The 27,103-nt window shown below is 31.2% G+C and overlaps 1 protein-coding gene across 3 annotated transcripts in view; it reads right to left on the bottom strand.

Moving 5' to 3' along the window:
• LOC134694829 (MAGUK p55 subfamily member 7-like) overlaps nt 1-26,579 on the bottom strand; it is a 28,951-nt gene extending 2,372 nt beyond the window's left edge. The window contains exons 1-15 of one of the 3 annotated variants that reach the window (XM_063555892.1): nt 26,468-26,579; nt 17,647-17,766; nt 17,221-17,399; nt 11,820-11,897; nt 11,442-11,522; nt 8,430-8,561; nt 7,884-7,965; nt 7,331-7,416; nt 6,753-6,827; nt 6,181-6,371; nt 5,074-5,132; nt 4,148-4,321; nt 3,521-3,601; nt 2,292-2,385; nt 1,394-1,502 (exon numbers count right to left, since the gene is read on the bottom strand). In XM_063555892.1, coding sequence (XP_063411962.1) covers nt 1,394-1,502; nt 2,292-2,385; nt 3,521-3,601; nt 4,148-4,321; nt 5,074-5,132; nt 6,181-6,371; nt 6,753-6,827; nt 7,331-7,416; nt 7,884-7,965; nt 8,430-8,561; nt 11,442-11,522; nt 11,820-11,897; nt 17,221-17,399; nt 17,647-17,686 — 1,461 coding nt within the window. In that variant the 5' untranslated portion in view covers nt 17,687-17,766; nt 26,468-26,579. The remainder of the gene's footprint in view (nt 1-1,393; nt 1,503-2,291; nt 2,386-3,520; nt 3,602-4,147; nt 4,322-5,073; nt 5,133-6,180; nt 6,372-6,752; nt 6,828-7,330; nt 7,417-7,883; nt 7,966-8,429; nt 8,562-11,441; nt 11,523-11,819; nt 11,898-17,220; nt 17,400-17,646; nt 17,767-26,467) is intronic. The other 2 variants (XM_063555895.1, XM_063555894.1) reach the window with 2 other exon arrangements.
• Nucleotides 26,580-27,103: the final 524 nt, after the last annotated feature.

Here is a 27,103-nt window from a genome sequence, read left to right as displayed (position 1 = left end):
CGAATGATGAATCTGAAAACACATCACACGCACAGGCACTTGTCTCAGAAAAAAATATTCCTATATACCTTATTATAACACAAGGTACTTAACTTGCATTTTAGAAAAATGTTGGGTGGTGACGAAGTTCCGTTATATGCCGCTTTATAGGTTGTTAATCCCACTAAAGCTTGTATTATCGTAAATCTAAATTGATTTATCTTTACAATGGTGTATAACATGCCTACATTTATTGTCGGAATCATCCGTAGCAATCCTACCAAAGTATGTCAATCGTTATAATTTTGTAAACCGCTGAAGAATTGGCAATAAACGCGTCATGCTCTTTGTATATCTCGGTTTCCGATTGGTCAATTCTATGGGAAAGTCTAAATGATTCTCGGAGTTATCTGATCTTGTTTCATTTCATACGTAAAGTCAAGAGAGAGTCTGAAAGACATTGACGTCATGGGAAAATTTGTAACTTATTAGACATACCACAAACAACACTTGTTAGATTTTTATCACGGTATATCATACAATTTTACTAACTGTATGATAAGTTCTATTCATACGAAAACTAACAGTTTTTTTTAAAACGATGTTTATAATAAATCATTTACTGCGGCCGTTTATTGCCAATTCTTCAGCCGATTGCAAAATTATTACGATTGACATACTTTGGTAGGATTGCTACGGATGATTCGGACAACAAATGTAGGCATGTTATACACCATTGTATAGATAAATCAATTTAGATTTACGATAATACAAGCTTTAGTGGGATTAACAACCTATAAAGCGGCATATAACGGAACTTCGTCACCACCCAACATTTTTCTAAAATGCAAGTTAAGTACCTTGTGTTATAATAAGGTATATAGGAATTTTTTTTCTGAGACAAGTGCCTGTGATCACACGGTATAGCTGACTTATATAAATCCTGAAACCAAATTTCAGAAATCCTTGTAATGTAGTTCCTGAGAAAAATGTGACGAAAATTTTCAACTTGGCTATCATGTGTAAAATCATACAAGTGTGCGGTAAACAGGAAGTCGATGAATGATGAATCTGAAAACGCATCACACGGTATGGCTGACACATATAAATGTTGATACCAAATTACAGAAAAGGTGGATGTGTAGTTCCTGAGAAAAATGTGACGAAAGTTTCATTGGACGGACTGACTGACAGACGGACGGACGGACGGACTGACAGACAGATCAAAGCGGGGGTATAATTACTGAAATGAAAGCTAAAAAGATTAACCAAATGAAAACAACAAAGTTTTACAGAGATAAAGAAGATGCTTAACACATTCCATTATTACGGTGTTACATAAGAACAAGTAGTAGGAAAGCATTTGCCTTCACTATAACACAGACATATGGACTGGTAGCACCAAAGTACCTACCTGAGAATTTGGTGTTAGAACACACACCTTCCCTGAGTTTATCACAGACAGAATTGAATCTTTTCTCGTTCCGTATAAGTTTCCTTTGAATTCGCCATGCTCAATGAATCTAGAAAACAACTTGCAGGTTATAAGCTATTTAAATTATGCTAGTTTACAAGTGGGAATTTAAACCTCCCTTTAGCAGATTCGTAATATATATTGTAGAAAGAAAACAATATAAGCAAGATTAATCCAAATAAAAAAATGTAGGCAATAAAAGTTATACAGGTTCATAACAAAAGAAGAAAACATTTAATACAAGGAGGAAATCAAAAATCTTTCCTTTATTTTTCTGCTTATGATAATGTAGAGGTTATGTGTTAATCTCTATGTCTATGGGGATTTATCGGTTAATACTTCACCATTGTTAAATACCTTCAACAAATTGTAAAGAATGTATAATTAACACGTGTTCTAGCTTGACTATCGTAGTATTTCGTTATATTATATATTATGTGCATTCACACGCATTCAGTCTTTATCCAACTTTAGGTTTTGCTACATCCAGTTATGATTATTACTCAAACAAAATATTTTGATATTCGAATAACATTTAATATCGATATGTATCCCCTGATTAAACAAACTTGTGGGGACATTGGCGTAAGAGTTTAATCTTTAGTTTTCTGTTTAGGGTTTTGTGGATTTTTTTTCTTCTATCGTTTGTTTTGTATGTAGTTTGTTGTCCTTCAATGACTTATGTTTGTTGATTTCTTCAAATCAACATATCCTGATTTGTAGACCTTTTAACTTATATTCAATGTTTAGACATCCAATAGTATGATGATCGGAGATTTCAACGACATTGGCTGGGCATACAGCACTCAAACTGTCGGTTACAAGAGTAAGTGTTTACCTGTGTGCTACGAGTGCACTTTCCATCTCATCCCTGGTTATAAAGTGGTATTCTACACCATCTAACTCTGTAGCTTTCTTTGGACGAGATGTAACTGTCGGTCAAAAATTGAGATACTATAATCATATTAATGTAAGTTTATAAAAATAGAATTTGAGAGTCAATTTTTAACAAATAAAATATGAAGAATAAGAATTGGTTAGATTTGACATTGAAATTGACAATACCATGAATTCATGACTTTATATACCCCTTCTTCGATAGATTATGCTTACTGGTCTGTGCGTCCGTTCATCCGTATATCCTGCTGTGCGTCCGTTAATCCGTGCGTCCGTGCGTCCCGCTTCAGGTTAAAGTTTTTGGTCAAGGTAGTTTTTGATGAAGTTGATGATCAACTTTAAACTTAATACACATGTTCCCCATGATATGATCTGTCTTAATCTAATGCCAAATTAAAGTTTTGACCCCAATGTTACGGTCCACTGAACATGGAAAATGATAGTGCGAGTGGGACATCCGTATACTATGGACACATTCTTGTTTTTAAATGTGTCATCAGAAGTTAATCGTTCATTATTTTAATACATTCAATGATGTACTAATTACTGGTAGTTCACATAACACCTGTTTTTCTGCAATATTGAGGCTGAATTATGATAATCAAGAAAGATTATCTATCGGCCAAAATAATAGACGTCAGAGCTCCAGTTGATGAACTTGTATTTGTGATTTGAAGGAAGGCCAGTATCTAAAGAGAGTGTGTTTCCATGCATAATCTTCCTATATGCATTCGTCTGAAAATAGTCAATGCACTTGCATGTTTTTCGTAAGGTTGAATGTTTCATTACATAAACATAATGATATCAGATAAAATGTAATCACAACAAGTCACAATTCTAAATCAATCTTTTCTTACTTTATTTGACGAAGTGTTTGTTCCAATGTTGACCAATTAGTAACGATTAAAACTTGTGTAAACAAATAAGTGGGGGGAAATCTACAGGAAGAATAAAAAGCCTAAACATTTTCAAAATCATCACAAAACAATTCGATTTGTTATGTTGTGTCAATTCGTAAATTTATAAAATAAGACGTGATCAAATCAACAATAGCAAATACAACGTCAATGCAGAACATAAGGAAAGAAGTGACGATACACGTCATCGAACATGATATCTCAAAGCTATGTTTCGTGAAAATGTAGTATTTGAACAATTTAATTTACTTACATGGTACAACATCCTCAAAATGTCCCGGATTGGACACCATAAGTCTTCGTTTCAACTCGTTCCTTCCAACTTTAGGAGCACCTAATTAATATGTTAATATGGATTATAATTTTTAAATTTCTTATATGCTAATACAATTGAGCTTTATTTTCAAATGGCTTTTTTTATTTAACAGTATCCATGATATCGTTCATTTCTGTTTTTCTGGACATAAATTAACACTATACTGAGTTACTGTTTGCTGGGGTGGTGATATCTTGTTATACATGATACGACATTTCAGTAAATAGACGTCAAAAGTAGAGTTCACTTGTAATAGCATAACATACGGAGGTACCCAGGATAGTATCTACGATGAGTTTGTTTATGGTGTTAAATGATCTTTTAATCAGTTAAACCATAGAAGCTATGAATTGTATGTTGCTCTTATCAATGAAAAAAATAACATCCCTGTCAGTTATGGTCATTTGTTTTATAATATTTGTAAATAAAAGATACAAATGGATTAACAAGTGTGTTAAATCTTATAGATTTAGTTAATTTTCTCCAAAAGGTTCATAAATCGACATTTGATATCTAATACTTTTCTGTATTTAATGTTGACAAACTATTTTATTATCAAATTACCAATTAGCACCAAAGGACGTTTATGTATAGGATTAGGAGGTAGAAGTTCAACATCTTCATAGGTAGGTATCTCTCCCAGGTCAAAATCGGAGTTTAGGACAGCATGATACATCATCTTCCTGACTCGCCTCGATCGGACACTCTTTGGACTTATCCTGCACGGACTTATCGATCCTTAAATGAATTCACAAAGTTATGCTATATATAATTATTTGCATATTGATTTACGACTCAGGGTTATATAAACCAAATGAGATACAGCAAAAAAGAAAATATACGTGTTGAAGCGAGTTTAAATGAGAGAGATACTTTTTCAATTAAAGCTGTGGTACAATTTTACATAATGGAATTTTATGTTAATTTTTAGAGTCTTCGTAGTCTCGTCACTTTTGTACCTGGCCTATTTAAAACTTATTGCTTAAACGCTTGTTGACCTTAAGCTGTCCTTGTTGTCTGAATGAAATATTAAAGCTTTTGTCCAACTGAAAGCTAAATGAAAACCGTTAATTAACTTTAATCTGAGTGTTTGTAAAAGATTGCTAGAGGATCAAACACATAAAATTAACTGATAGATGTAGAAACTGTTAAGATCAAACGCTGTGGAAAGAAAAAAAGAAAACCCCACTTGCTTTTATTGATATCAAGTTATATAAGTTATCTTTTGCTAAAACAATGAATAAAACCTAGTTGCACAAATAAGATGAAATGTTGCAAACAAATCCATTTTCCAAATTACAAATTGTTGGTTTAGTCAGAAACATATTCCTTATGAGATAATCTATTTGATTCGCGCTGAAACAGATTTTAACTATCTTCATATTGTACGTTTGGTTATAAACCAGTAAAAGTATTTTTTTACCATTTATAACAATATATTCATGTTGATTATATAATATTTACTGATATATGTAAATATATGTACCTACGTGCTCCCCTGCGATTGCTTTCCTCCTCGACGTTCTCAGCATTCTTGAGAATTTCTCTCCTGTCAATATATGATACAAAAACAATATGTTTTCGGGCAATTAATCACAGTTATGTGAGGGTAATGATGTGCATCCAGGCAAAGCTTTGAAAAACATCAATTGATAAAAACTTTCATTTTCAGTCCACAAACATGCGATGGCCATTAATATATATTCATATACCATTTTCACTATACTCTTTCTTTCTAAATTGCATAGCTAGGGTATTCACAGTGGCGGATCCAAAAGGGGGATGTTCCTGGGATTGGAACTCCCCTTTTTTGACGATTAATGCATTTGAATGGGGACATATACTAGCAGTTGGAACCCCCCCCGCCCCCCCCCCCCCCCTTATCCTGGTTTTGGACCCCCTTTGTAGCAAATGGCTGGATCAGCCCCTGATTCAAAATACCAGGCATTTACAGATAAATAAAGACTTATATGTTATAACCAAAGACCAAAACAGAAAAAAACTGTAAATCACAATGCCATCTACATTCTAGTATGAGATTTATAGCTTGTCTTTATCTTTTGAGAAAATATAATCGGACATTTTTAAATGATATTCCTACATCTTAGTAGTGTCTAATATAGTATACAGGTTAGTTATCGTAATGAGGTGAATTAAGTGACCTCGAAACTCCTTTCTTTTACATAGTAGTATAAGTGTACCATTGTATCTATTCATTTACTCCATATTTGCAAAAGTCACTAGACATAATATTAATGTTTGGTTTTTTTTAATAAGCAAAATTAGTTTCAAGAAATAAGTTTAAAATCAATGTTTTATAATAAAAAAAGAAGATGTGGTATGATTGCCAATGAGACAACTATCCACAAAAGACCAAAATGACTCATACATTAACAACTATAGGTCACCGTACGGCCATCAACAATGAGCAAAGCCCATACTTCATAGTCAGCTATAAAAAGCCCCGATAAGACAATGTAAAATAATATAAACGAGAAAACTAACGGCCTTATTTATGTAAAAAAAAATGTCTATTATTAGTCTATTAACATTTCAATATAAGATATTTGTTTTCGTAAAAACTTATATACTTCTACCTTTCTTGTAAGAGTCTTGCTGGAATAAGACCTGCTCTTGTTTCTCCTGCTCTCTTTGCTTGCCACCAGAGAGGATCTTCTTGTGACACAATATATAAAATATCGCCTTTCTGGAAAGACAGTCCCGCGTGGGGGCAAGGTATCATTTGATCATCAAACGGATTGTAATCAAACAGTGCTCGGACTTTTGTCTGCAAAAAATATATAAAAATTAATAAGCCTTTTTAACCCGTATATTTTAGATATTTATATATACCACTAAGAGCCAATCATCAAATATGAAAGGGGAATCTATCCGTTTTCGATGAAAGGGAGGTTTATCAAATTATATCATTTAAAATGTACAGTCAGGAATATTTGTCTTCAAAACAAATACACCAGACGCGTTAGAATATTAAAAGAGTATCAAACAGTATTTTTTTAGAAACTATTTTTTTGTCTGACGGATTAAAAGTTATTTTCAGTAGAATCTTCTATCTGAAAAGTTACAATTAAAATGAATTATTGAATCATGCAAGTGAAGCACATTTACCTCGAGGTAAATCGTATAATTTTAAACATTGTAAACTTACACTGCTGCTTCGTTGATTCTTAGCTAGTCTTGTTCTTGTACCAAGCTTCATTGATACTGCTCCTTGTAACTCAGACTACAAGTATTAGTCAGTGGATTAAAAGCATTCATATGCAAAAATAAATATTACACATGATTACTTGAACGAGCACTCGTAGAACATTTACTTCTGGTGATGTATGTCTCAAATATGATATCATGTTGTATGTGATTTTGTTTAGTAATATTACCAATAGAAGACGTTATGTATTCAATGTGACAACATAGGATAAATACGCAAGGAATAAACATTAACACATTGCAAGGCAATCGTTGTATTATTAAGTGTGTCAGTATTTGTTTGTGCGAAAAGGGAGGGATAAAGCGTGGATTAATGATAAAGATTAATTTAATATATTTTAAACTCTATTGCTATTTATATTCTTATACGACAGAGCTTTAATTTTTTTCCAATAACAAAATGAAAGAAAGGGGGAAATTTTTGCTTTGGAATCAATTGACAATATTACAACAATCCGACTTTTATAAGTTCAATTAGATAACACCCTCTTATTACTGTGAATAAAAAATATATCCTACCAAAATTTGTGTCATATCCTTTGGATCTCTTCCATGGAATGTTATTCCATTAATTTCCTTTACCTCATCTCCAACGTTGATAAGACCTAAAATTGAATAATACAAATTAGTTGATTGAAAAAAGACATTTGCAGATCCAAAATAAGTCAGAACAAAAAGATGACTTGACATCAATACACCTAGTTCGGCTTACAATGAAGAGGCTTCTTACGTTTGTTCTTTGTTTCTACATGAGAGTGTACTTTTAATGGAAAACTTTCTGAAGTGGTGTTATCAAAACTCAAATAGTATTTTTTAAACAAAATAATTGAAATCGATCTGAAAATCAAGATTATCTTAAACAATCGATAAAAAATCGAAACTCAGAATTAGTGTCATTATCAATCAAAATAGGTCTGTTAACTTGATTTTTTCTTTTTTTGTCTTACACTTTTGAAAAATGTAGGCAACGTAAGTAGACTTTGAAAAGAAATAAAGACGTATTTTATATTTTATACATATTACACATATAATACAATACTAAGAAATCATTATTGAATCATCAATTACTTACCACTTCTGTGTGCAGCACCACCATGTAAAATCCGAGCGATTTCTATTCCCCCTGTGACGTCATTCAGCTGAAGTGTTATACCCTATAGGAATAATGAAAAAAAGATATCAGTGTCAAATAAAAGGACGGAGTGAGAGGGCATTGCGTGTGGAGACCAAGCTACAAAAATTCAATTATCGTTATTAAGTGTTTTGAATTGACTTGGTCAAGGTTTAACAGGACACTTCGAATTAATAATTAGTTTACCATTCCTCTAAAAAGAATGTCTCCAATAATCTCTAGAAGGCGATTTAAAAAAAAATAATCTTTTATTAATTAAAATGAATACAATTTACATGCATATTTCATGGATTAAGATTAAAGTAGCAACTTGAATAGGTAAAATGTATCTGTATTTTGAATTACAGAAAATAGGTTCATACAAATGAAGTATATGCTAATGCACTTTGTTAAATACTGTTTACCATTTTGTTTACTTCTTTACTTTTCTTTTTAATAAAAAAAAAAAAAGTTTTAAAACCCCCAGACCAATAAGCAAGGTCTTACCAAAGGCTCGTTACTTTTGACCAGTTGTACCAGTTTGATTGTTTCTTCCTCTTTGTCTGGTGTTCTAGCCAGACTACTTATATCTGGTTCATATTCTTTGAGCGCAATGTTGTCATGGGAATACAGTAATGCCTGAAAGAAATTATCATAAATTTTTGATATATTTTATAACATCATAGTTAGCTATCTGGAAAGATATTCCATTATATGTTGTTCGGTTGAAAATCGTTGTTAAATTGTAAAATCCATTTCATCGTGTACTTTTTATTTGTATTCACATTAAATGCAATTATTTGTGTATATGTTACAGTGAATTTGTAGAATCAGGGATTATAAAGAATCCCTGTTTTTTTTCAGGGATAATATAGAATCACTAAAATCATATGTGATTATATATGTGATCCCTGAAATGACCAGTGATTTTACATTAATCACTGAACATTTTAATAAGTATTCTACAAACTTCCTGATAAGCTTTCAGGGATTATCAATAATTCAAACATCCTTTGTTTGACAAAAAAAAATCGAAAAATTATCATTTGTTTTTTCTTATACCTTGACATTTTAAGTGGTCTATTTTCATTTCTGATCTACTACTACTAGGCTAATCTTAAGTGACAATTTTATTCAACTGTGTAATCTCATTATTTCACATGCAAATAAGGATGGCACAGGCATATGTGTGTTCGGTTGAAGCAAACGTACGCTCAAAAGTTACTGCAAATTGAAAATTCAAAGAGTTGTTGACCGTGCAAATTCGGATATTAAAGATATGACAATTACATGGATGCAGTGTAACGTAATTTAAAAGATTGGCCTGCAGGAATTAAACTGTCCAATTAAAAAAACAAACACCAAATGCTGCCACTCTTTTATTAAACGGAGACCCTATAAAGCAATGTTTGGAGTAGAGGAAAAGCTTTCCCTAACAACATCATCTTTGTCAGATGGAATAATTTCCCTTTTAAATGTAGAGGGAAATCTTAAAGATATAACCAATACAAGGATTTGAGATAACGTAGACGACATCGAAATTTATAATATCAGCATTCCTATTGATACCGATTTTGTCAAAAGCCAGCATTTTTTTTGTGTTATAATTGGTAAAACAAATGGAACTAACGCAACTAAATGTATATTAAAACAGGCAGAACGAATTGATGACAGATCGAAAAAAATTAGAGGAGGCCGACATTGGGAGTAATGTTCTTATACCAATTCCACATGTTGATAGAGGGAAGGGAGACCCAACAACATAATGTCAATTGTTCATGAAAAGACCGAAAATAGCCACAAAACATGGAATCCTGCTCAGGTCTTGTACAATAAATCAGTTTGAGGTGCATATTTCCTATTTTTGGTACCTTCAGATATTTGTACTGAAAAGTTGATTTCACTTAGATGTGCCGTAAAATCTTATTCGATATGTGAAGGACAATGTTTTCAAAATGTGGATCCGATGTAATGGTAAAAACAGATGTGTATCAAAAAGTTGAACCTGAAAAAAAAAGCAGTGTAAACGTGCAATAGTTGATGCCATCCATATTTGGTCTGTAAAAATTAATAATTGATTTAGAAATAATGTGCTTACATTTTTAAATAATATGAGCAATTTTATTGTTTTGTGTCTAATAATTTGATATAATGTGCCTTAATCATTTTTGAAATTGTCTATCGTTTTAATATTTAACGATTTGGGTTTATAGTGATGTTTAGAAATAATTTTGTAGAATAAATTATATAACTTTTATTCATTTTCTTTATATATTATTCTTCATTTCAGTTATTATGTATTATCCCTGATGTTTTCTTTCTAGTGATTATACATAGTCCCTGAAAATGATAGTGATAATATATAATCTTTAAACTAAGCAGTGATTCTACATAATCCCTGAAATTTTCAGGGATTATACATAATCACCGATTATACAAATTCACTGTATCATATATACATATTCAAGAAATCTTGCTTCTTGGGTCAATCCACTCTTACTTTTCGCATCTACTCCAGTTCTTACAATGAAATCATCAAACCTCAAATTTATTCATTATGACAAGGTTAACAAAAGGCTTGGGTATAATTTGAGCAAACAGATAAATTAGGATACAATTAAATATATTAACAATACAGATTGAGAATGTATAATTGATTTATTATATTAATAAAAAGTTTTCGACATGACATAATGGGATTGGCTGAGTTTTGAGTTTTTAATGTAATTGGCAAAAAGATATATCAAACCAAACGACTATATGAATATAAGCAGATGTAGTATGTGTGTCAATGAGACATATCTCCTTCTGATACCAAATGATGTAGCAGATAGCACAAATATGTCACCGTTTGGCCTTCAACAAAGAGCAAATCTATAAATCAAATTACCATTTCATTTCGCCATCTGACGACAGAAACATTGGAGCAAATAATAGGAAACGACCTACTTCTCAAAATAAAAGGATAAATTAGACAGCAGACAATATAAAGACACGAAGCTTTCGACAGCGATAAAATCTGTTAATCAATATTTGAAAAGGAACAAAAATAGATGCAGGTCTTATTAAGTCATAAACTGACATAATGTATAAAAAAAAAAGAGAATTGAATACGTTAATATGGGATTTTGTATTAGCATAACGAACAAAGTAGTCAGAAAGGTATGCTGTTAGAAGATCAAAAAATGGTACAGATATGGCAAATTATGATTGTTGGATAGAAATCTCGATTTTATATCTCTCCCGTGACAGTACGTATTGTACAACTTTACCTCAGTCTTTGACATTTTATTCTAAATATGCTTAATAAAGATAATTTTAGACATGGACAAAACAACAAAATATCGAAACCTATATGAGTACGCGATCGCAATCTCATAAGGACGGCCTGATTTGAGATTAACGTGTGATTTGGGTAACCATATATCTATGATTTTCGACATTTCGTCATCAAATATAAAAAAGAAGATGTGGTATGATTGCCAATGAGACAACTATCCAAAGTAATAAATAATTTACCTGCATATGAGGCTTAGAAAGAAGATTAAGTAACTCTTCTGCTTCTGTTTGCTCTTTGTAATGTCTTAGTACGCAATATGTCTGAAAACAAAAGCTTGAGTCAAATTTATTTGCCATAATGATTTATACAGATAACATTTTTTAACAGGAATAAACAAAATATGGTACGCAATATCATCCACAGAAATCGGGTTGCTGTCCGAATTATGTTTTATTTTACACATAATTTGCTGTTTTCAAAGAGACATGACTTTTTTTTTAACTAAATATTTCTTGTGATACACGTACATTACTTAACCAGCTTAAACAATATGCTTATAGAAAATCCATTTTTTGTCGTTCTTCTTGTAAGCTAAGGCCGACAAAAATGTTACTCACATTTGCTGCCAAGGCGACACTTGATTTAGTAACAGGTCTCAGTCGTTGTGCAGTAACAAGACAAAGCCTTCTATAGAGCTGTCAAAATAATTCAGTACAGTTGTATAGTAAACGAGAGCATTTCAAATTACATCATTGTTAAATTTTATTTGAAAAAACCAGGTCAAAATAAAAATCATTGGAAACTCAGACAAACTTTATTTTTTCTGTTGCTTACATATACCGTTAATTTGAATACGATATAAGTAAACGTGTCTATCCTATAAATGTTTTATATGTTATTGCTGCATATTGTATTTGCAGATTATTTATTGTTTTGTACATAAATCAGGCAGTTAATTCTTGTTTTCGTTTGAGTCATTTTACATTTGTAATTTAGGGGCATTTTATAGCTGACTATGTAGTATTGGTTTTGCTCATCATTGAAGACCGCATGGTAACTTGTGCTTGTTGATGTGCCTCATTTGCAATCCTGTCACATCTTTCTATTTTTACAAACAACACATGACAGTCCGCACAACGATCTTACACAGAAACCAAAAGATTAAAAAAAAAATATTACTGTATTTTAAACAAATTTTAGTTGTCTGTCATCCTTGTTAATATCGAGAGTATTGTGCACTGGAAATGGTATCATACGTTTATTAACATGAAAAATAAAAGCCAAATAAAATGCAAAATCCAATTCACATTATGATTATTCCCCAAATGAATAGACATAACTAAAAGATCGATAGATGTAAGAATATGTTGTATGAGTACTTGTGCCAATAAGACAACTCTCCATCAAAGTCTCAATTTATCCATTTGTCCAATACGTGTTGATGAATTGGACCATATACAATTTACATTGTAAATCAGTAGTAATGACCAGTTATGTCAGACATATATGTAAGTAAAGACTTTGTCTCTGAATGATTGTCCGGAATATTGATAACAATAAATTCAGTCTTATATCCCTTGTGTATTGCATATTTGTGCACGTGAATACAATTTATGAATGAAAAAAGCTATTACACTAATACTAATTACAATACACGATTGTTTCATTACAATGCGATATATTGATTAACTAACAGCAATCTCTCGTCATTCTAACTTAGCCTGCATTTCAAAATGAAATGTAACAATCATGATGACTTGAGCTTCCACAATAAAGTGCACATTTAAATGAAAGAAACAAATTGATAGAAATCGTGTTTTCATGACCCTAGCAAAACAAGAGTGTATCCACAATACACGGATGTAAAGGGTTTGACCGTGTGCAAAAAAATATAAGAAAAGGGGCATTCAGTTCTTTATTTAAATCCTTTCAATGTGTTGATGCCTAACATAATGATTATAACTGTTGTCTCATTAGCGAACATACCACATCTCATTATTTCAAAAATGACGAATTACAATAATAATAGTAATAACAAATAACATAAGAAGGCATTAGGATGACAACGGAAACTCATAAGAAGAAACAAAATCATAATTAAACGGAAAAAAAATATATATGGCATTGGTTAACAATGGCACGCCGCTCTCTTCAAAACTGTTGAAGCTTTTATTTTTGAAAAATTCAAAACAAAATCTTTTGAACTTAAAGTGTCTAAATTTATATTCTCAGTAGTTTGTTTTTGTTTTTTATCTCTGTTTTTTCGTGTTTGTTTCGTTTTTGCAGTTTCATAAAATGTGTTATTCTTCAATTCAATTCAATTCAATTATTATTCGGCGTAAAGCAACCAACAATCAATCAATCAATCAATCAATCAATCAATGTTTTTCTATAATGGAAGAAATGTGTCATATAAAGCTAAAGTCAGCAAAATATATAAGCAAAACACATGTCGGAGTCCATGTGTTGGTATTGGTTAACAAGCAAATCGAGAAGATCAAAAATCAAAATAGCAGCTACACAACTACATGTTCTAAAGAGTATGCGAACGCTTGGTGAAATTCTGTCAATCATTTGTAAGAGAAAAACGCATTCGCAAACGGATTCTTTAGCGGTATTATTTTAGTCCGTGTTGATATAAAAAAAAAAACATTCAAACCAAAATAAAAAAAATTAAAAAACTCAACTATTTTTTCTATGAAGAAAGTATGTAAGTTTTTAATGAGTTCTATGGATTAGTATGTAAGGAGTTGTCAGATGCAGTTTCATAGGGTGTCACTTCCCAGTACGAGACAACGTTGGATGTAATCATAAGCATTAACCATATATGTAACTGCATACGGGACTGAGTAATTGCACTAAGATTGTCATTTCATGTAATAGGATAGCATTGTTATATCGTTCTTTATCCAGATATAAGATCGGTCGTTTTCTTAAAGGAAGCTTTCTAAATCATTGAAAGCCACCATTTCGCAATCTAATAGTGTAAGTGTGATACGTTAATGTCAAGTATCAGCTTTCTCACCAAAATCATTAAAACCGTTTTGTATATCATCAATGATTTTGGCCCCATTAGTTTACATCATCATATGTCTTGTGTCTATACGCTATTGTACGGTACAGACACTAATTACACGACATCCATAGGAAACTCACTTATACCATCAACACCATACATCAATATTTCAATGTGATGAATTGGTCTGTCCTAACAAACCGTAACTACATTTCCATATCATTGTTTGTAGAAAAGAATTTACCCATTTCTTGACTACAGATTCGAGTTTCTGTCTCATTGACCAGTAAATTATCTCTATTTACAAGTTTTTAAAAGCCAAAATAGTTCTGTTAGTACTTGTGTACAAAATTTCTTACTACTTTTACCAAATACAAATATAAAGCATCGAAATGCAAACTAAGATATGTGTCTTAAAATGTAACTGCCGTGCTACATATGTGTATGTTTGTTTCAGTGTTGTGGGTGGGGAAGGGCATGTTTTGTATGTACTAGAATGTTTTTCTGTACGTTTTATATTGCTCAAGATATGGTGGGATATTATCCAATCTGATGGAAAAACTAAATAGTTTATTAATGACAATGGACATGATTTATTTAATACAGCTAAAAAAATAATATTAGACAAACGTTTATTTTGTTTTACAAGTGGCTACGAGTATTACTATCTTCGCCAAAAATTATCGATTGAAAATGTATTTGGCAGTTCGTTTTAGACTATATTATAATTATACGTGTATGTATATATTTTGTCCTTCTTTTCCTTGCTTAAGTTTGATTTGATCGTCCTGGTGAGTAAAGTTTACATAAAATATATGTCCTTTTACATTGACAATAATTGTAAGACAGCAACATAAAATTCACTTAATCCATCAACACCATACATCAAAACAAAGGACAGTGATTAATAGGTCTGGTTCTTCTAATAATACACCAAGGACAAGACAGGCAGATATAACACTATGAGTGACTGGTATAGGATATGGTGCTTGAATAGTGTAGAAAACAAAAAGACCAAAAGTGAGCCTCCCAATGTATGACCAAATCTATATTTATACGGTAGTTTAATATTTCAATTTTCTTTCCATTTGATTTCAATGTATCTTGTAAACAATGCCTGTAACAACGTTTGGATGAAGCAGACACGCCGAGGGTATCACCAGTCAAGTAGTCAGCACGCCGGTGTTGACATGGATATCAATTATATGGTCATTTTTAAAGATTTCCTGTTTACAATAGAATAAACTCATCATAGATACAAGGATTAAATTTCATATTTAGGCCAGACACGCGTTTCGTCTGCAAAAGACTCATTAGTGACGCTCGAAAAATAAAAAAGGTCAAATAAAGTACGAAGTTGAAGAGCAGTGAGGACTAAAATTCATAAACGTTTAGCCAGCTACAGCTAAGGTTATCTATTCCTGAAATAGAAAAGCCGTATTTTTTCAAATATTCAAAAGTTTTGTAAACAGTTAATTTATAAATATGACCATATCAATGTTATATCATGTCAGCAAAGGAGTTCTGACTACTGGGCTGGTGATTTCCAGTAATAATTAAAACTATACCAGCAGTTGCATCGACCCAGTGGTTGTAAATACACTCATCGTAGATACCAGGGATTAAAATTTATATTTACGCCACACGTACGTTTCGTCTACAAAAGACTCATCAGTGACGCTCGAATAAAAAAAATTCAAATAGCCAAATACAAAATGAAGTTGAAGAGCATTGAGGACCAAAATTCCTATAAGTTTTGCTAAATACAGCTAATGTAAAATATTTCTGAGGTAGAAAAGCCTTAGTGTTTTCAAAGAAATCAAAAGGCCAAATAAAGTACGAAGTTGAAGAGCAGTGAGAACTAAAATTCATAAACGTTTAGCCAGCTACAGCTAAGGTTATCTATTCCTGAATTAGAAAAGCCGTAATTTTTCAAATATTCAAAAGTTTTGTTAACAGTTAATTTATAAATATGACCATATCAATGATTATTCATGTCAGCAGGGTGGTTGTAAATACACTCATCATAGATACCAGGATTAAAATGTATATACTAGTATACGCCAGACGCGCGTTTCGTCTAAAAAAGACTCATCAGTGACGCTCGCATCCAAAAAAAAAATGAAAAAGCCAAATAAAGTACGGAGTGGAAGAGCATTGACGACCAAAATTCCTAAAAGTTTTTACCAAATACAGCTAAGGTAGAACTGAATATTTCGAAAAACTAAGAATTTCCTTATCCAAGGCATCATAAACCTTAGCCGTATTTGGCACAACTTTTTGGAATTTGAGGTCCTCAATGGTCTTCAATTTTGTACTTGTTTGGCTTTATAACTATTTTTACCGGAGCGTCACTGATGAGTCTTGTGTAGACGAAACGCGCGTATGGCGCATTAAATATAGAATAACCATACATTGTCTCGAAATATCAATGTTATTTGTACGAGGCTTAGAAACAGGTAAAAGCGAGGCTGTGCCGATCATTTTTACCTGTTTCGAGCCGAGTACAAATAACCGATTGATATTTCGAGACAATGTATGGTTATTCTTAATATGCTGCAACTCTTAAAACTGTTCTAAATGAAATATTTAGGGTAAAAACATCATTTTAAAATTTGAAGCGGACGACGTAAAATTTCCGCGAACTTGTATGTTTTATTGACGTCATAAATAAAACTCTACGGAAACGCATTGTCAACGTCATTAACAAGGTGATATACGGTCAATGACTGTATATGACATATGAATATACGGTCAATGCAATTTGACTGCTCAAATAGCACAGCTGCAGTATATATTATAATCATGGTACCTTTGATAATTATTTTAAGAAATGTAAAAATAAAATTTTAAAAGATACATCAATAAAAAAGCAATATTGAAGATTAAAAAATACAAAAAACTTAAAGGTTGAGAAATTACGTAAAAAATAGCATTATTTATAAAGAAATAAAATGATTTTCGACATATGCAATATATAATCAAGAATACTATCTGCTTACCTTCATTATAACTTGTATATCTCTTCCTCTGAAGAACTTAAATACGTCTCTTCTGCTTACCTTCATTATAACTTGTATATCTCTTCCTCTGAAGAACTTCCTTAGGAAAACAGCATCTTGTTGACTCTGACACAACTGAGTCTGTATTTGTGGTAAACACTGAATCAGTTCCTGTGTGTCTGAAAATAACATCATATCCTGATTACTTTCTTGTTTATGTTTATTGCTCTGCACTTATGTTAGCTTTAAAAAATTACGAGCAGAGACGTTATAATGGCATTTTTTTAAGAATTGTAATTGCAATCAGTAAATATGATATAAATAGAAAACCCCAAAGAACTACCTTTTATTAGGACAATAAATAAGTAATTATCATTGGTTTTTTATACAGGTATAGTGTACCTTTGAAGCAAACAATAAAATTACCTGGGTCATTTAATAGTCTGGACTTCAACGGAAGATTCATTGGAATATATTTGTGCTGCCATCTGCTTAAAGGTCAAACCAGCACATGCACACGTGGCCTGCAATATTTACATTTTTCAGCTATATGAAAAGAAATTTTAAAACAGCTTCAAACAAATTTCAGGCAAGAACATTTTCTGCTGTATACATTTGTATAAAAGTAAGACCATGTTTGGTGATGTTTTCTATATAATATAAAATAATGAAGATGTGGTATGATTGCCAATGAGACAACTCTCCACAAAAGACCAAAATGACATAGAAATTAGCATCTATAGATCACAGCCTTCAACAATGAGCAAATCCCATACCGTATAGTAAGCTATAAAAGGCCCCTAAATGTATTGTCTAAACCAAACTAAGGCAGCAACCATTTGATTTTTTGGGGGGTATGGATTTTTTTCTGGACAAACTAGAATTAAACTTTTTTTCTTAACCTGATTTTTAGGTTTATAAGACTGTAACAAAACAATTGGTGAAGAAAAAATCATATGGTGGTGTGCTTCTTTTTTTGCTACGGCCCTTTGAAAATGCCCAATTTTGATGATTTTCTCACTTTTCATCGATTTTTACCTATTTTTGGGCTATTATAGTGAAAAAAATCACAGTTCCACAATTAAACTTTTTTTCATACTGTCCATAAAGATGAAGTGGACCAATCTGAATAAATTTAACTTACAAAAACTATAGCTAGGTGTTAATATAAGAAAGTTTTATCATATTTTGATGCTTTTTTGTGTAAAATTTACCATACTGCCAATTTTGTATTTTTATGATTTTTCTCATTTTAAATAACAAAATGCATATTAATTCAACTTTTTTGTTATAAATGATTGAAAAAATACATATCTAAGAAATTAGAAAAGACAAAAATGAGATGGGATGTATATTATTCTTGTAAAATCATTTTTTGTATCCCTCACCCATTTTCTCAAAATTTTGACTAAAAATACTGACTTGAATGGTCGTAAAATTTGAAAACTGGATTATTCAAAAACCGTTCATGGTAAATACACAATTTTTTCACGGAGTTATGTTTGATTATAATATTTTTAAAGTTCATTGATATTTTCCACTTCTATCATATGTTTTGGAAATAATTTAAGAACGAGATTTCAACGAGACTGAACGAGACTGAAAAGTCAGAAGAATACATCCTTAATATTCATATGCTTTAACCAAGTATTGTTTGACCATTTTGAAACATATTGACGCCATCAAGTTACTATAGTACTATGATCCTGTCAAATTGCTGAAATCTAACCTTTATCTATAAACAGAAAATGTAAAGAAAAAAGTGTGAGTTATGATGAACATAAGAATTGTTATATATAAGTATGATAATATAAGTAGCTATTTCTTTAGTTTGTGTTCAAAAATCTTAACATACAAAGTATAAACAATTTTTTCATGAACTACTGGCCAGACTTGTTTTGTGTAACTATGGCAATGGTAATTGTGTCCCTAATTAAATTGTGTAACTTAAGAAATCGGTTACCATGGATTGTTGTCCATAGCTTAGCAATCAGCATTACAATCACGTCCAATACGTTGATTCCAAATCATTGATAGTTCAAGAGACGCAATAGTCATATTCCGAATGGAATGTATGGATCATATGTCAAGAACACAAATTACCAAGGACTTTTGGTTATAACATTGACAATATATAATCAGGAAAACGTCGATCAAAGTCACATGATTATTTACTTGATAAATTCCCCTATGATTGAAACTTATTATAAGAATGCCAAACTAGATTATGTGAGTATATAACATCAAATTAGATATTAAGTAATAGTTTGGCATAATACATGTGACATCTTATAGACATATTCCAAGTTTCGACAATCGAGTATAACGTCACAGTACCCAAATTGCACATATTTAGCAAAAAAAAAGCATAGAGAATAAACAAGTTTTATGTTAATGATCTGACATTATAAGCACGTCTTCTTACATAGAACACTATATTAAATATAAACATAACATTCACAGTATATATCAACATATGAAAGTGTTTCCTGGAAAAGTAGATAGAATATATAACAAGCATCAATTTCTTACAACAAATAATGGTAAGCATGGACTAATATAAAATTGTTCTTAATATTTAAAAATAAAACGTCTGTTGTTTTATTGATTAGGGTGTGAATTTAAGCATTGGTGCGATTTTGGTAATCCTCATAACAGAATCATGACCGTTTAAAGGTCTGTTCATAGCCATTTTTCAACGATTCAATATAGTTCAGAATTCGTTAAACCATATAGTAAATAATTATACATTTACAAAATAAACAAAGTTTTGTCTGGATCATTAATAAACGTAGGTGAAAAACTGTAAAAATGAGTGCAATTTGTGTACCCGTACTCTAAATATCAGTGCAACAATGTTAAATCTACAAATTTTAAGAAGCAAAATTTTGTTCTTTCCTCGCCAGGATTCGAACGCATGATATTTGGGATAGCCGTGACAACACCGCCTGCACTTTGTCTAGCGTTCTAGACCACTCGGTCACCTAGATTAGATGACTATGCGGTTGATTATAAATCTTATACCTGTGCATAAACATTGAACCAACACGATCTGTTACAGTCAATATATGTCATTTTATCAATATACATATTGACATCAGCACTTTCACATAAACTGTTTAGTCAAGTTTGTATAACTACAAATATTATGCAACATGCCTCTACGACCTCAACTTTGCGTTTGCATTTATACGAATCGGTTATTGCCAAATAACAAATATATTTAGTATTCTGATTATTGGATTTTATCTACTAGTATGTCATTTCATTCAGTTATTTTTATCGGAGTCTGGTGGCACTAAGAAGCCAATATTCAATCAATAATTGTGTATGTGTTGTATAATAAACAGTATCAAATGTGGTTTAATATTTTCCCATTATACTATTGATGACCCTTAACGAGACTGGTAATAAAATATTCATCATTCAAGGACACTTTATAACAAGGCAAACTATATCAAAGCGATATCGTATTTACAGCACGAAAGTTGACCATATCGATATAGCATTAAATCATGTGGAGTTATTTGTTCCAATAGTTAATAAATTATGCTGATAGCTGTATCATTCATGCCGTTAACACAATTTCATTCACAGTTTGGATGTCGTTCGTTCAACGGACTACAAAGCATGTCAATCGCTTCCGCTTACTTATAAATATGTAATTTACCAATCACCTACTCAAGGAAAACATTGTTTCTGGGTAGTAATTTCCGAATTTTTGTATGTACTTTTTTTTTCTTTTTTCTAGAAATGGTGTTGAGTGTCTTTCTTATAATTATTGAGTGCTTCTTTCCTTCACATAAAACGGTATACCTAAACAGCATCATCATCCTAAACAGGAAATACGAACCCTTCTGCATTACCTGGAATCAGCTCGGAAATTGGGATTGGATTTAACCTTGCAAAAATCTTTAGATCAAAAGTATCTTTATGGTATTTCCTTGTTTGTATGTGCACTTGTCTCGTTGTTATTCGGTAGTCCTGTATACATGTACGTTCATTTAGTAATTGCATTAACGCATATTGTTCGATATCTACCTCTTGTTTTAAAACATTAGTCAAGCTCTGAACATATAATTACATTACAGTTGTGGAAATAATTGAAGCGACATAGTCTTATTACAGCAATTTTAGATCTGCGGATTAAAAACTAAATTTGTGTGTCTCTAGGTAATTCAGTTAGTAAAACTTTGACATACATTGTAAATAAAGCCATTCAAAGAAACATGTATAAAATTACTTTCAGGTAAATGGCTTGTCAAATGTTGGTAACCGTAATTTGTACATATTTCAAACATATCCTGCTAATTTGCGGGGTGTCAGCAATTACATATTGAATATGAAACTCTGTTGCATTTAAGGTGACCACACGTCGGCTTAAAAGGTCTTGTATAAAACATTCGCACCACTGAGTAATCAATGTATAAATTGGGTAAACTTTACGTTCAACTATATAGAACTAGTTCTGTGTGAACATTAGAATCAAAACATTCAAATACATATATAGGTTTATATATATATACGCACTTTGTGTATCGGTAATACTATCATTTTCTGAACAATAGAGTGAACAGCAGTTAGAATATCGAATTAAGCTGAAAGCATTAAAGCTCTCAATGGAAATAGGCATTACATAATATTAAGGATAAAAAGTTGCATAACTCAGAAAAAAATACCTACACAACATCATTAGTTCGTTTACATATGCTTTTAGGCTGAGTAATAAAACTCAACAAAAGAAAAAATATTGTTATGCAATATCAGCAAATACTATTTCAATTCCATTAACGTGTAATGGAGATATTGCAGAATAAGATAAAAAAAAAATGTTTCTGTCTAATGCATCGGCTGAGTCGATTCAGATAACTTCAAATGTATTAAGTCATCTGAATGTGTAACACAATCCACTTCATTTGATAATGTTCCAGACCGTAACCTTGTCAGTGGTTACTGGTGTGTTTTCTTTTTCTTTTTGATAGATTAAAGCTGAATTATTTGCTAACAACTGTTCATTTTTTTCATTCTCAATTTTAATGTAATAGTAAAATCACAAATATATTGAAACCCGAGGAAAAATGGCAAAATCAAAAGCAAAAACACACCAAACGAATAGATAACAACTGTCAAAATGTTTTTATAGCTATAGCTTAACCTCTCATTTGTATGAGAGTCGCATCAAATTCATTTATATTGATGACGATGCGTGAATAAAACAAGCAGACATAATATGTAGAAATGTCAAAAATATATCAGTCAACATTGTGTTTAACCTTAATCACTATAAAAAAAAGTATGTAACAAAGAAGCACAAAAAAGGCATGGGTATATCAAATTGAACCACCTTCATTGGTTTTTTTTATAAAACAATTTCATTATCTATGTTAAATCAATTTATAAAGGATTGAAGGTTTTAAGTACAGCGACCTTATTTTGTCGTTCAAAGTATGAACAGATTATATTGTATAGTTCTTTTAGTCATGTCCTTTGCAGAATCTAAATTAGCAATTTCCTTGTCCTTCTTGCAGCTTGTCTATATACTTATAGTGAATTTCTTATAAAAAAGGAGCCACGTTATTATGTATCAAAGAAACACAAAAGGTCATATAGACAAAGCACATTAGAAAAACTGAAAGATAAGAATACAAAAATTGTCATAGAACAATAACACAATGGCGAGATGTATTAGTACAGAGTTATGTCATATATATCAAAGGGACACCATGTGTCCACCTCTTTAGATGGTATTGACAAGTGTCTAAAATTTAAATATCGTGTGTTAACTTTGCATTATGTTGAAACGTGTCTATTGTAAAATACCACGTGTTTACATCTTTATATAATATATATTATATCAATGGTATTAAATCTTGTCTTTTGTAAAGACTGTATGTTAACCTCTAGACGGTATAGACATGTATCTATTGTTGTAACATAAATTGGATTTTTTCCTTTTATGTTTTAATGAAAAAATTTACTTAAAAAGTGTGGTGAGGGAAAACCATGGTATATTATATGCAAATTGATGTTGTACTATACTTTGCTAATTAAATATGCAACTCAACTAGAATTCAACGGAAAAAAGGCGGATCTTAGCTATGGTACAACATATTCATTTCCATGTTATTCCATGGCTGAAGCTCCACCTTTTTTTTTAAAAAGGTATCCGCCTCTGAAATATTTAGGAAACTGAAAAATGTACTCAAAGGTCAAGATCTGTATTTGTTTTCATTTTATAACAAAAAGCAATAAATATAGTCTAGCCATTTTCCTAATGGTTTATACACTTGTTAGTTGTTTCAGACTGTGTGTTAATCTTTGGAATATTTTTATTGTGTATTGTGTTTTGGTGTTACTTTTTTCAAACACCTCCTCATTTTTTATAATGAAAACTGAAAACTGAAAAGAAAGACAAGCAGATTTTGGTTGAGTTATGGTATACATTACTTGTTTTCATGAGACAGATTCATATAAGAAAGAAATATAAGTATGTTCGTCGCAGAAAAGAATATTGGCAATATTGAAAAAGTGGAGATGAACAGAATCAGAAAGCACAGATGAAAACTTAGGCCGTTTATAAATGCGGATAGAGATAAAACCACGCTGGATTGAAAACATATGCATTCCAGTGTGCTGTAATTTACATCTAAAATTGTTTTACATTTTTAGTATAATCGTCATATATTGGTTGACTCTTTTAAATTCATATACGTTCAAATATATAATGTTCATTATTTCACAAATGAGTACATGATTTATCATAGTAAATTTTTTATTTTGCTAACTTAAAATCTTAAATTAGAATTGGAACTAAATAATAAAATCATTTGAGATTCACTGGCAACTCATTATGACCTGTTGTAAAATTGGTGCTAACTTCTATGAGATATGAAACAGGTACAGAAAAAGTCATTACAAATTGTTCAATTAAATATCTGTGTAACACTTTGCCATTGAAGTATCAATGCCTAATCACCAGGAAAATCGACGCCTGAATCACAATTCATACAAACTGATGGTATTGATGGTTCCCAAAGGACGTATCAAATCGTCGATAAATTGGATGATAAAATAAAATACAATTATTTTGTCAGAAACTATTTTCCACCAGATAAACGAGGAGCTCCATTCCGATGCTTCTATGTTTATTAAACTTTCTAATTGCAGTCAGAGGTTGATTTGTTTTTAAAGAGAAATCATATTTGCATGAGTTGTAGTTTTACATGTTGCAGAGATCAAGACTAATTGATAATATTATACTCAATCATTATGTTTGCCGAACATGACTTTACGAAGAAATAAATAAATAGGCCTACTGGATACTTTGGTTTACCATTTTAGTGTTATAATGAAGATAAGAAATCAAAGATCAAAACATAGCTGCGCAATATCGTTTCAAGGAGAGCAAGTCTAAAGAGCTGGTGCATGCATGCCATTGTTCTTAGGCAACAAAACCCTATATTCCACTTATGAATCAAACTTGTCTCAATGATACTCAAAATAATAATAATCTGTTCAGTTCTTTTTTTTTCGTTTTACACTTAGAAGTTTACAAAACATAAACAAACTTACACTTAAGTCGCAAGTCTTATTGAAGATGACTTGTTCTGAATCAACTGTTCATGATACTAAAATTTTATTCCTTGGGGACTCTGGTACTATCTTTCAAACGAAAACCCTATGTTGTACTGTTTGTTTAAAAATCTTAACTTAAGAATAACATAATCATTAAGAAAAAACAATTGTAAGGTAGGCTCTTTATCTAATGACGATCAATTTAACTTGAATTTGAAGCGATAATTAAGGAGAGATATCATTGATAATAACAGTAATGTTGCGTGTTTTGGTGCTGTTTTCCGTTTGTAATAATAAACATTAAATAGAATGGGTAAATTTACTGACATCATTAGGAAACGGGCGAATTAACTCATAAAAACTGTAAAAAAATGATAAGAAAATAAAATCCCATTTGCATATCTAATTGGCCTTCTGGCTATTTAATACCACTCCCACAAATTTATGTTTTTTTGGCAAAGGTAATGCTTTTTTAATGTTATTTTTCTTTTCTAAGTAACAGAAATTACCTTTCGTTGAATTTACGATTCCAAAGTTTATCGCAGAAATGCAGTCAGAACTAATTTAAGCTTAAAAGACAAATCATCATTGATTCCCGAACAAATGTGAAAACTAATTGACTACAAACACATCGTATCTAATCAGTGTGAAAATGACAGTTGAATGCGTTCTTATTTGCGCTTATAGAAGAAAAAATCGAACGATTATTCAAAAGTGCTTGTTATATGAATGAAATTTGTTTGGTTTTTTTGGAGAGAAAAAAACAAGATTTATTTCTCGATAAAAGAAACATGTTTTATCTTTTTTCAGCCATTTAAAGCAGGAAAATATATATTGATATACTGTTCCCTGTTAAAATAAATTAATATCCAAAATTAAATGACTTTATATACATTTCAATCAAATTGTCATTTCAATGAAAAGCGTTGCCAGATTTGCTGAATTGTAGTGAATATACTGTTTGTTTAAAAGAAACAAACATAATACTTGCTTTTGTACTACGAAATATTTGGGAACCAGTGGGCTTTAAAATACAATTAAAGGTATATTAAAAAATGTCAGCACATTTGAGGATGCGGTTTGGTATTTACATGCATCAAGTGACTGTAACTTTATTTATACTTTAGACAAAGTAGCCATAAGTTCATCCCATATCTGCAGCAAGTCTAAAAAGACAATTATGTCGACGGTAAACGAATTTAACACAATAAAATATACTATATAGGAAAAATGAAGGCTAATCTATATGTATAATCTTAATTTTACACGAGACTTTTTCATATAGATCAGAACCATCGTAGTCTATCATATATAATGATATGATAGTTTCGCCAAAACTTACTGTTCTATGCATTTATATTTTATTTCAAAGGAAGGAAATATAGCTATATGTTATGTATTTGTGATGGTTTCATTTCATTGACAGCAATTAATAAGAATGTTTTTAATAGTACTGGATTTTTTTAAATTTTCACTTAAACAAAATCACACCCTAATTACCGTCACATTTTAAGGTTTATAACCCAATACCCGCGGTGATTGGCACACATTACAAATTAAATAATCATACCAGATGCGATATCAACATCGTGTGTAAATTTACATTTGAACATAGAATAAATCAAAATCTATTTCCGCCGTTTCATTTTTAGAATGTAATTGAATTTATTACCTTTTATTGTCCAGTTTGATGCGACTCTTTCAGATGTTATACCATGTAAACGTCCATCTTTTTTCAGCACGCGCAGTAGCCGTCGTCTGCTGTTAGTCGGCTGACTCAGTATTGTATACAACATCAATATTGGATCGATACAAACAAATAATGCAGTTTGTGCAAATTTCCCTCTGTATTTGACATTCGGCTTCAAGCTTTGAGAAAGCAATTAATTTCTTTTTGTATCGTAAATGTGACATGGCACATCAAAATGTCAGCAGTGTTGTTATTCGGGTTATTGTTTTATTTTCTCGACTGATATTCGTCTTGAATGGAACAAAACCAACTTTAAAATCATATTTTTCATCTCTGTATATATATTTGTGTACAGTTTTTTCAGTTGCTTTTGTATTTCAAAAATGTGTTTAATTATGATTATATATTTCAGCACTTATGTCTCTTGTTTCTTAAGATTTTCAAAGTATCATCTTACAATATTGATGAAAACTACTTAAACCTTTATTCTTCACAATTATTGATGCAATCAAATAGTACTGGCATTAATCGGTAAGTGGTAATAAATATGTAAGAAGTGGAAATGCAGTGAATGAATCAAAGCAACAAATGACCGAGTTGCAAAGTATGAATATATAT

This window comes from Mytilus trossulus, chromosome 13, assembly GCF_036588685.1.
Source record: "Mytilus trossulus isolate FHL-02 chromosome 13, PNRI_Mtr1.1.1.hap1, whole genome shotgun sequence".
Classification (NCBI taxonomy): Eukaryota; Metazoa; Mollusca; class Bivalvia; order Mytilida; family Mytilidae; genus Mytilus; species Mytilus trossulus.
Note: the sequence above shows the minus strand (reverse complement) of the source record. Positions and strands in the feature narration are given on the sequence as shown.